General features: G+C 55.5%; 2 protein-coding genes across 2 annotated transcripts in view; both read right to left on the reverse strand.

The window, feature by feature from the left end:
- Positions 1-2003: 2003 nt before the first annotated feature.
- On the reverse strand, positions 2004-8467 carry LOC116838300 (embryonal Fyn-associated substrate). The gene is made up of 5 exons (XM_075072409.1): positions 8386-8467; positions 7774-8073; positions 7482-7580; positions 2629-2835; positions 2004-2123 (listed from the first exon to the last, which is right to left on the reverse strand). Exons 1-5 carry the CDS (start codon positions 8389-8391, stop codon positions 2004-2006), a joined length of 732 nt encoding a protein of 243 aa, XP_074928510.1. The 5' UTR covers positions 8392-8467.
- The window catches only part of LOC142047750 (Fc receptor-like protein 5), a 194054-nt gene continuing 188495 nt past the window's right edge, over positions 5536-11094 (reverse strand). Inside the window, exons 8-10 of the mRNA XM_075072410.1 lie at positions 7774-8073; positions 7482-7580; positions 5536-5586 (exon numbers count right to left, since the gene is read on the reverse strand). Coding sequence (XP_074928511.1) covers positions 5536-5586; positions 7482-7580; positions 7774-8073 — 450 coding nt within the window. The remainder of the gene's footprint in view (positions 5587-7481; positions 7581-7773; positions 8074-11094) is intronic.

An 11094-nucleotide genomic window follows, 5' to 3' on the forward strand; every position in this document is an offset into this window, starting at 1 on the left:
GGTCTCTGTTGGGTGTTTGGGGAGTGGCGTTCTCTGCTGATGGGGGTGGGAGGGGCCTGTGAGGGGTGCCATGGAGGGAGGGAGAGTGGGGGGTCCCCAGGAGCATTCAGGGTCAAAGGGGAGTTAGGGGGTACCTTAGAGAGTGATGGGGTGTTGCTGGGGGGTGTCTGTCACCTGGCAGGGTAGCAGGGGCCCCAGCAAGGGTTAGGCAGCTGCAGGGGGATGAGGGGTCCACCTGGGGAGTCAGGTGGTGGGGTGGGGGCAGACAGCAAGGACAGGTGCGCCCACTGCCCCTCCCTAACCATTAGCCCTCACCACCCTTCTGGCCACCTTTCCCTGATGTCAGTGGAGATGAGTGGGGGGGGCAGGGCAGAGGTGTTTGGGGGGGTGGTTCCTGGGATTTCAACCAGGGTCCCTTCCAGCCCCAGTAGGAGGCTGTTATCCCACTGCCCACCCCTGGAGGCTGCCCTTTGCCACCCGGTCTGTCAGCCTGGGCCCCATGGGTGGTGGTGGTGTGGTGCCCAGATGTGCCTGGCGTGTCCAGGGTGTGGGGTGGGTGTGGCTGGTGTGTGTGCTGGGCGCTTGGCTGTGTTGTTGGCATGTCATGGGCCCTGCCTGGTGTGTTGTTGCTTGGCACAGGCCTGCCATGGAGTTCACATGGTCACCTGGCCAGGTGTGTTCCTGGGCCTGGCCTGCCCCCACCCAGGGACAGGCCCAGCAGTGTGTCTTGGGGGGGGGGGGGCAGGGGTGGTGGTGCCTCTCAGAGCTGGTGTGAGAACTCAGGAGTCCGGGCTCTCCTCTCCCACAGGTGGGAGAGAACCCAGGAGTCCTGGTTCCCAGGTCTCTTCCCCCACCTCCTCTGCTGTAACCACTAGACCCTACTGCCCACAGCCTGGCCTCCAACTCCCCTCCCCTCACAGACTCTCGCCCCCCTGACCTGCCGTCTCCTGTCTGCTCCCACTAAGCAGCCCCCCACATGGCCCCTTCATCCCCCTCCCCTCCATGTTCCTGCCCCACCTTTCTTAGGGAACAGCATAGAGGGTTGCTGGTTCTGATCTGGCCCTGGGGGGGCAGGCTGCCCCCCCCCCCCCCGAGGAACAGACACAATTGGCTTTTTTCATTAATTTATTATTTACAAACAGAAAAAATCTTTCCTGAGAACAGGTCACCCATGGGCTCCCTGGTGAGGGGCTGTGGGTCAGGCGTCTAGGGACACCAGCAAAGCTGTGAAGGGGGGCAGCAGGGGCTGGGGAGTCGTCGGTTCTTAGCAGTTGGTGCTGCGGACGGGGCCCATCCCCTTTCCTGGGCTTTACCCAGACTCCTCTGCTCCCTCTTGCCTTGGCCATTCTCCCATGAGCCTCTGCTCCATGCAGGTGTTGGCTGACACCCCCCCCCCCCCCAGCCCGGCTACTAATGCCCCGTCTCCAGGTGTGTGTGTGTGTGGGGGTCCTCTTCTGGCTGTCCAACTGCAGTCACGTCTTTGGCATTGCCCTGATTCCCTCAAGCAACTTTGGGGCCCCCGGGGTTGGGGGGGTGAGGCCCATCCACCCTCCTGAGTCCAGACCCTGAAATATAAATAATACGAAGATTCCCCCATATGAAGAGGGTCAGGGTTTTGAGGGACAGGAACTGGACTGGGGGCAGAGGTCACAGGGCAAGGGTCAAGGAGCTTTTTGGTTGGGGGGCAGGCCAGGAGGGGAAGCCCTTGGGTGGGGCCAAGAGTGGAGGTAACGGGGCTCCCAGGTCACAAGGGCAAAGGTCAAGGCCAGGGCGCATGGTGTCACTGGCTTAGGGGGAACTAGCCAGGGGTCAGAGATTGCAATGGGCCATTGGATGTGGGAGAGCCTCAGTCTGCGGTCACAATTGGGCCTTTGGGGTCAAAAGTCTATGTGCAGGGGTCAGATAGGGCCAAGCGGCAGGAGCACAGAGGACCCTGGGGAGGGGGCCAGAGGTCACCCAAGGATCATTGGCACCAGGGGGTCAGAAGTCAATGGTCCTGGGGGTCAGGAGGGGGCCAGGGTGCTGAGCAGGCTGGTGAAGCCCTGCGCCCGCCGGGAGAGCTCGGCTAGGCGCTCCTGGAGCAGGCGGGCGGCAGGGGCTGAGGGGTAGCTCAGCGCCGCCCCCTTGACCGACAGCACAGCCCCCTTGAGGGCCTGGCACAGGGCGCCGGCGGCTGCCCCAACCCGGGCCCCACTTGGACCCAACCAGGGGGGGCGGCAGGGGTGAGGGGTAGCACGCAGCCCGCTCAAGAGGGCAGGCTCCTCTCCCACCTGCGCCCGTGGATCCCCGCACCCGAGCACAAGCTCCCTTGACGGGCCTGGCACTATTAAGGGCACGCCCAAGGCGGCTTGTGCCCCACCCGGGCCCGAACAGGGGGGCCAGAGGTCCGGCCTTTGGGCGCGGCACAGCCAGTGCTCGCTCTTCACCTTGTCAACCACCATGAAGAGCACCATGTGTTGTTGCGCGTAACCATGATATCCTGCACCGATAGCGGCCCATGCGCGCACGAAGACGACGCGGCGGCCCTGGTAAGGCCCCTGGCGCTGGCTGCCACAGGGCCTCGGTTGGCTCGCCAGGAGGGTGGCGTAGTGGGTCCAGGGCAGCTAAGGCCCGCCATAGATACTGTACCTGGCGCGCCAGCGTGTCGCCCACGAAGACCAGCTTGTGCGCCGTAACCAGCACGAAGCGCCCATGCGGCACGAAGACGCCCGGCGGCTGGTTGGCCCCGGCGCTGGCCAGCAGGGCCTCCGTGGCTGCCAGGAGGGTGGCGTAGTGCGTCCGGCACTGGCCCGCATAGAACTGTAGCAGCTGGGCATCCTCGGGGCTGGGAGGCACCTGGGAAGGGAAGGGAGGGTGTCAGTGCTGGAAGGGGTCATTCCTGCCCCAGGCTGGGGAGGGGACAGGGGAAGGACCCAGGAGTCTGGGAGGCGACCCCTTCCCCCTCCAGGAGATGAGACCAAGGAATCTGGGAATCTTGACACCCCCCATTCACCCACCACCCAGGAAGGACCTCACCCTTCTGAAAATGGGACCCAGGCATCCGGGAGAGCTTAACCACCATCCACCACCAGGGAAAGGGACCCAGGTGTCCGGGAAGGAACCACCCCTACCTCCTCCTCCTCCAGCAAAAGGGGGGTCTCTGGTTGGGGGCTGGGGCTGGTTGCCTCCTCTGGGGGCTCACAGTCTGTAGCTGGGGGCTGGAGCCTGTCTGTCCCCTACAGGGGCAGAAGTTGGAATTGGGGTCAGGGGTCGAAGGTCAATGATTGTGGGACAGGGCTGACATGAAGGGTGAGGGAAAGAAGTGTCCGTTTGGCAGTTGGGGCAGGCTGAGGTTAGAGGTCAGGGACCCTTGGGCCAGGTTGGCTTTGGGGTCAAGGTCAGTGACCTATAGTCAGAGGGTTAGGGTCAGAGGTCAGGGCTCGGGTAGTCGGGCTCAGGGTGGTGTTGGGAGTCAGAGGTCAGGGTGATGGGGGTCAGAGGTCAGGGTTCGGGCTGGTGTTGGGGGCCAGAGGTTAGGGTTCAGGGTGGTATTGGGGGTCAGAGGTCAGGGTTCGGGTAGCCGGGCTCAGGGTGGTGTTTGGGGGTCAGAGGTCAGGGCTCGGGTTGGTGTAAGGGGCAGAGGTCAGGGTGGTGTTGGGTCAGAGGTCAGGGTTCGGGTAGCCGGGCTCATGGTGGTGTTGGGGGGTCAGAGGTCAGGGCTCGGGTTGGTGTAAGGGGCAGAGGTCAGGGTGGGGTTGGGGGTCAGAGGTCAGGGCTCGGGTAGGTGGGGGTCAGAGGTCAGGGCGGTGTCGGGGGTCAGAGGTCGGGTAGCCAGGTTCAGGGGTGGCGCTCCCAGCTCACCTTGAGGTGGACGTAGTCGTATTCCTCCGCCAGTGGATCCCTCGGTTCGCTTGGCCCATCCCCCGCCCCTCGTCGGCCCCCAAAGCCAGCCCCCCAGGCGGGGCGGGGGTGGGGGCGGGGTGGCCCGCTTCCTGGAGCTGCCTCTTAGCGCGGGGGCCGCCTGACGACGGGCAGGGGGCAGGGGGCCCGGCGCTGAGACGGCTCTCGCCGCGAGGGCAGCCACTCGTGGTGGCCGCCCCGTCGACACCCCCCGCCTCGGCGCAGTAGCGGTAGCTCAGCCCCCCAGGGCCGCCTCCGGCTTGGGGGGCGCCGGCCAGGTCGTACTCTCCCTTCCTAGGCAGCTCCTCTACGGCGACTCGTATCAGGTTTGAGCAGGTTGCGGGGTACGCCCGACGCAGGTTGTGGAGGGGTGGGCGTGAGACGGAGCTGACTTATTATCCATTCCACATCCTCCTGCCTCCTCCTCCCTCCTCTCCTGGCCGGGGGCGGCTTGGCCAGCGGGGGGCCACATTGTAGGGGTCAGCGTCCAGCCTCGCGCCGTCCTTGGGGAAGGCGAGGGGGTTGTCATAGGTGTCGGAGAAGGGGGCAGGGGATGAAAATAAGCCAAGAGCGACAAGGGTGCTGGGATTTTCAGCCACATTGGCTCTCAGCATTCAATATCACACACAGGCATCTATCACAGGCTGGCAAATATCAGGTAAGTTTCTACAAATGGAACAGTCCGGGCACACAACTTACACTAGCTGCACCTCCAACATTTATTTTGCAGGTGCAAGACATATTGTGCCTCTCTTGTGCAAATTCTTCTTCAATATTTTCATTCTCTGTAACAATTATGTATATTTGTTGTTTCCGTCTAAATGTTCTATATATAAATTAATGTCCTCTAGATGTGCTTACCTGTAACAAATTCTCATTCCCCACATTAACAAACAAAAGACAGTTTTTAAAATAACAGCTTATTGCCACTATACAATAATAGAGTTCAAGAAACAGAAAATCAAACTATATTTTCTTTAAAGAGAAAAGTAAATATATTCACAGTCAAGAGTCATATAAGCTAGAAAAAATATGCACGACTATTGATACAAAATCATTGCAGAAAAATACATTGCAATTGTTATGCTGAAAATTAACAACTTGAAGCACAAGTGACTACTTGCTACACATTTTTTCCCAAGGCTGGACACTATTAAACTAGTCTTTTAATAAATGGTGAAAATGGATGAAGATTGAAAATCATAATTGCATTAAAGTATCATAACTGAACTGGAAATGGGGACTCCCCTCCCCCGCCCAAAATCTACAAATGTTCCATTGAAGAAGCAAGAAGTCATATTTTTGATACACTGACATGCAAATGGGACTGAAGTGTGTGAAAGAATAAAAAAGGTGATTTTAGATGTAACTTTAAACATAGCTAAACATTGAATATGAAAGAGAAGGCATACTGGAATCTAGAAGCCAAACTGATCACTGGACATCCATTAACTTGAATTCAGGTCCGACCCCTAGTTAATAAAAGTGCACAGAGCATATATGAAGTAATAGCTCTAATCTTGGAACTTCAGTGTGCTAATTAATACTACTCAACAATTGGCATATATTGAAGTGACCTACAAATGAAGAATGTGGCCATAGGCCTTCCTTTTCCAACTAAAGGAGGCCTGAGTGTTTCAGACACTGTCCAACAGGTCAAACTTCTTTAGTAATGAAAAAGTACTTCTGGAATTTTTCTGCATTGTTCTTTAAGAAACAACCAAGTGGTTATTCAGTGTGCCCAAAAGTGTGCCTTGGAGTTTACAGGAGAAAGAGGAAGAAGCTCTCTGCCTCTGGGGGTGTGGTTCGGGGGTGGCTAACACCGTAAGGAATGCGGGATAACAACACATGTGAGGCATGGGCCCCAGGGGCTAACTCCTCACGCAGTGTGAAAATATGCTATTTTTTAAAAATATATTTCACCTTTTTTTAATGGGCTTTCAGTCGAAGAGAGGGTGAAATTGCACAGTGCTAGGTGTGGAGAGAAACAGGTGAATTGAGCTATTGACGCTGGAACTTAGAGTATTGATCTGGCTGTGTGAATGAGGAGAGAGACGAGAGCGGGATGGATGTTAAGCCATTAGGCTGCAATGTTGTTAAACATTAAACACAAGGGAGGGGTTCTGACTTCCCTGCACTGAACAAGCGCCAGGTCACACTCACTTTAAATCGTTTTAATGGCCGATATAAAATTCCGATTTAACGCCTGTATCCGTCACATGACGTCGCATTAATCGTTTACCGCTCCTTAAATCGATGTTCGAAACTTCCTTCCAAACGAGAGAGTAGCGCTATTCGATAGTGAAACTCGTGATTAGGGTTCGTGTGGACGGAAATGCGCGTTAATTGGCTCCGGGCGGTATCCAAGTGCACCACTGAAGCTCTGCGACAGCAATCCTGAACTCGGATGCAGCGGGCAGGTAACAGGAAAAGCCCCCGCGAACTTTTGAATACAATTTCCTGCTTGTCAGCATGGAGCTCTGATCCGCACGCTTGCGTGAGTCCTCAAATCCAAAAGCCGTCCAGCAATGGACTGCGGAGAGATACTAGTCTGATCGTGTATGGGAGACAAACTGTTGTATCCTGCTCCGTTATGCACAGAACACGAAATGGGCCAAAGCGTTTGAAATAAAAAACTGCAGATAACAGCGCGTGCGGGACAAAGCGTAACGGAAGAAGCCAGAGATCAAATGGACGCTCCATGAAGGGAGGGAGGGGGTAACTGAGGATCCCCGCTGATCCACAGTCCACAGCAGTCTCTGAAAATTATTTCCATCTCTTCGGCTGAGCTTCCAAATGTTGTAGGTTCAAACACAGTGTCTGCGTGGTCAGGGAACAGCTCCTCAGTTTATTCCCCCCCACCCAAGTGAAAAAAAAGGGGGAAAGATTGCTGTGCTATGGCGTTGCTCAATCACTCTACGAAAAAGGCGCCAAAGGGTTGTCTGCTGCCTCACAAGGGAGGGGTTGAGGCCTGGTACCCACGCACACTCGGGGCAATGTTTTCTGCCCCATCAGGCACTGTGCTTCTCAACACGGAAGTGGGAATATGAGGGATAGCTGAGGAACAGCTAACCCAACAGTGCACGCGCTCTTAAATCGATGGTAGCCCTTGACCAGGGACGCAAGCAATCGATTTTGTGATTGACTGTGGACGCGCAAACCCAATTTTATAACATCGGTTTTTGTAATATCGGTTTTAAACTACTTCGAATTAATCGTGCAGTGTAGACCGTAGCCTCAGACTACGTATCAGGCATTTAAAGTGGTTCCATGCAGGGGTTACAGCAGTCCTCTAACCATACAACCCGTAAAACTCAAGTTGACGTCTCCTCAGCCTACTCAGGGCCTCTTCTGGTCCTATCAACCCCTAATTCCCCAGGAAGGGGAACAAGGAGGAACAAAGGGAGGGGGGAACTCAAACCATGAAGGGCACAAGGTCTCTTCAGTCTTTGGACACAAGGCCTATCACAGCAAAATCCCTGGTCCTCTTATGTCTTTTTAACCTCACTGGAACGACCACTGGGGTGCCACGTGACTAACCTGGAATACACATCCAGTCCATATACCGGTGTGATAACTCTTGCCTGGTCCATTCTCCTCACCTTCCAGGGGTCCCTGTCTCTCCAGGTGGCACGGGGCACCTTGTAGATATCATCGCAGGGGGGCGGGCATGGCCGGGTGGGTGGGGGCACCACATACACCTGGAGGGGGGGCAGAGAGGGGTCAGGGCCTCGTCACCTGCGTCCTCAGGCCAGGCTGTGGGTGACGGGAGTGGGGAGTGGTATGGGGGATCCCCAGGGGAAATTGTGTTGGAGGACCTTGAACGCCTGGGTTCCCTGGTTGCATGCAGGAGCGGGGGTGGCAGAGGGAGATCCCGGACGCCTGGGTTCTCACCTCCTGCTGCTCCTCCTTCTGCCCTGCACTGCTGCTCCTCTGGCCACGGGGTGGGTTGTAGAGGGCAGCTGATGCGCTCTCCTTGCGGGGTGCTGGCGAGAGGTCGGGGGGCCCTGGCTTGGGCAGGACGTGGACACGGTTGGCTGGGACGATGCCCTGCTGCCCATGCAGTGAGCAGAGGTGCCATCCGGCCAGGCCGGGCACCTCGGGCTGCAGCACCAGCATCAAGTCCCCCCGGCGGAAGGAGAGCTCCTCCGGGCACTCGGCCACGTTGTCGAACAGCGCTCGGGCCAGCTGAGCCTGGGGGCAGAGGGAGCAGTGAACCCCCAGGGCCGGCCGGGAGAGAGGCCGGGGACCCCAGGGTGGGTTGGGAGAGAGGCCGGGGACCCCCAGGGCAGGCCGGGAGAGAGGCCGGGGACCCCCAGTGCTGGCTAGGCCCGGGGGCAGAGGGACCAGTACTCCCAGTGCTGCTCGGTGGCAGACCAGTATCCCCCAGTACAGGGCTCATTCCTCCCAGTTAGGGTGGCAGGGACAAGCCCCCGCCTCCCCAAATTCCCAGCTGGGGTCAGGGTGAAAACGGAGAGGCTGTAACCCCAGCTTCAATCTACTTACAGACATGGTTCCTCTGGGGAGGGGTCTTGTGTAGGCACAGACAGATGGGGAAAGAGCGGAAGGAAGGAGGGGAGGGAGGTGGGGCGGTAGGAGAAAGCAAAGGAACAGAACTTGGGAAATGTTAAAGAAAGGGTGTGAATAATGAAGAAAAGAGTGAAATGAACGACAGGCAGAGTCCCGGCTTTCCTCTGAAGTGTAAATTAAAGGATGTTGGAGTTTACAGATTTGTTTAGTTCTTTCTGCTGTGGATGTGGGGGGGAGGGATATGGGGATGGAGAGAGAAAGGGAGAGAGAGAGAGAATCACAATTTTCTGTAAACTTTTGTCAAAGTTCATTAAAAAGTGTCCCAGTTCCTTAGAGTTCCCTCATTCTTTCTTCCATGAGCTTTGGAGACCAACCAACCAACCAAACAGGCCCAATATTTTTGGCCTAAGTAATTTCCAGTCAACTCAGCAAATCCGTCGGGTTTTCCCTTGGATCCGAACCCGACTCTTCACAAAGTCCAGCCGTGGAAGAGCAGAAGCCCAGTCATTTTCCGGAGGCTCGAGGAATCTTTTCTGCTCTGCAAACAGCTTCTTTGGTCAGCAAAATCCATCCAGCGAGCACAGGCACATGCAGACAGGGCTCGCTGCTTGCACGGTGTGTGGAGCGAGGCACATAAGGGGGTTCAACAAGTCAGGACAGAATCCGATTTTGCAAGAACAGGACTGCGTTGCAACCAGAAAGCAAAGGGCAGGCATTTCCAGAGGGTCCTCCCCAAAGCTCACAGTAGCCAAGAGCAGGGTTTTGCAGCCCTGGCAATCCAGGAAAGCTTGCAAACTTTGCGTAATCTTGCCAGCGAAAAATCCAGACAAATTTTTGCAAAACAATCTTGCAACCGTGTAGAAATCTTCCGACCTTTCCCCAAATCTAGACCGTTTTTGTGAGCTGAAGGAGCCAGAAATGTGGCCTCATTCCAAACTCCAGAATTCTTGCAAACGTCAACACCCGTTTTTGCAAATGTCCCCAAATCAAGATGATTTTACAATGAGCTCAAAATTTCCCCCTTTTTTTTGCAAATTCAGATATCCAGGAATGCCATGAAATTTCCCTCAAAATACACCTTTTTTTGCACATTCCAAGATCCAGCAATGTTGCAAAATGTCCCCCAAATCCAGTTTTTTAACAAGTTCAAATCTCCAGAAAAATCACAGACTCCCTGCAAATCTTTTTCCCCACAATGAAAGAAAAAAATAATCTTAACTCTCAAAAAAATCCAGAAACGTCACCAGAACCACGTCCTTATATCCTGAATCTCCTTCCACAGAAACGGTGCATGTTCACAACTCCAGAAATGTTGCAAACTGTTTATCCAAAGCTAGAAAAAATCATTATCTTGCGGTGGAAACTGCTGAGAAATTCTGCTAATGAATGCATCCAAAATTCCAGAAGTTAGGCAAACACAGAAATCCAGAATTCTTTTAATCAACAGAACAAACTGTTCCAACTTTCAAGTGCAGAAAAAGTTGCTCACACACACAGTTAATTTTTTTTGCAACTTCCAAGAAAATTGAGATACGCCCCCCACAAACTCAACATTCAAACCCAATCATTTGCTTCAGCATCTCCCCCAATCCCAGAAGTTTGCACCATGCCCCAAATCACGCAGGCGCTGAGCCGGCCAGATGGCAAACGACACTGGAATCAAGAGTCACAACATCCAAAAACCAGCTGGCAAACGTCAAAATCCAGAAAAATATGGTGTGGCCAAACATAGCCCCCTTTCAGACTAGTCTTTTTTTGCTTAAAGAGATAGACAGACAGAGGGGGTGGTTGACGATAGACAGACTGAGGCAGTGGACAGGGACGGATAGACAGACAGACAGAGGCAGTGAACGGGGACGGACAGACAGACAGACAGACAGAGAGGGGTGGATGGGGTTAGACAGACAGAGGTAGTGGATGGGAACAGAGAGATAGACAGAGGCAGTGGACGGGGACGGATGGAGTCCAAGGGGTTTGAGGGATGGATACACAGACAGAGAGGGGTGGACGGGGACGGACAGACAGACAGAGGCAGTGGACGGGGACGGACAGACAGACAGACAGACAGGAGTCCAAGGGGTTTGAGGGATGGATACACAGACAGAGAGGGGTGGATGGGGACGGACAGACAGACAGAAGCAGTGGACGGGGGCGGACAGACAGACAGACAGGAGTACAAGGGGTTTGAGGGACGGATGAAATAGAGAAGATCTTTTGCTGAACGTGTAGAAGAAAGAAAGAACCAAACTCCTCCCTTTGAGTTTCCAAGAAGTCTGGGCCTCAGCAGCCAGCGGCTCTCTTGGGAGTTTGCTTCTTCCCCAACCCCATAATCAGGGGCTTTGCCCAGCAGCTGAAGCCAAGGCCGGGCTCTGGGCTGGGCGCCCGCTGGCCCCCTGGCGTGTACTTTGCCTGGGTGGGGCTGCAGCTGGCTCTGAGCTGGGGCAGGGGACGGAAGGGGGGAAGGAGAAGAGGAGAACGGGGGAATGGAGCAGGGAGGAGGAGAGGAAAAGGGGGAATGGAGCAGGGAGAAGGAGGAGAGGAAAAGGGGGAATGGAGCAGGGAGGAGGAGAGGAAAAGGGGGAATGGAGCAGGGAGAAGGAGGAGGAGGAGGAGAGGAAAAGGGGGAATGGAGCAGGGAGGAGAAGGAGGAGGAGGAGAGGAAAAGGGGGAATGGAGCAGGGAGGG

Source organism: Chelonoidis abingdonii, chromosome 14 (genome assembly GCF_003597395.2).
Source record: "Chelonoidis abingdonii isolate Lonesome George chromosome 14, CheloAbing_2.0, whole genome shotgun sequence".
NCBI classification, from domain to species: domain Eukaryota; kingdom Metazoa; phylum Chordata; order Testudines; family Testudinidae; genus Chelonoidis; species Chelonoidis abingdonii.

Excerpts from the sequence above, each read along its gene's own strand:
- LOC116838300 (XM_075072409.1), bottom strand. Across the intron at positions 7,581-7,773 it reads AGAAGGAGGAGCAGCAGGAG|GTGTATGTGGTGCCCCCACC; the intron begins GTGAGAACCCAG and ends CCCCCCCTCCAG. Across the intron at positions 2,124-2,628 it reads GCGACACGCTGGCGCGCCAG|GGGGCGGCGCTGAGCTACCC; the intron begins GTACAGTATCTA and ends CTGTCGGTCAAG.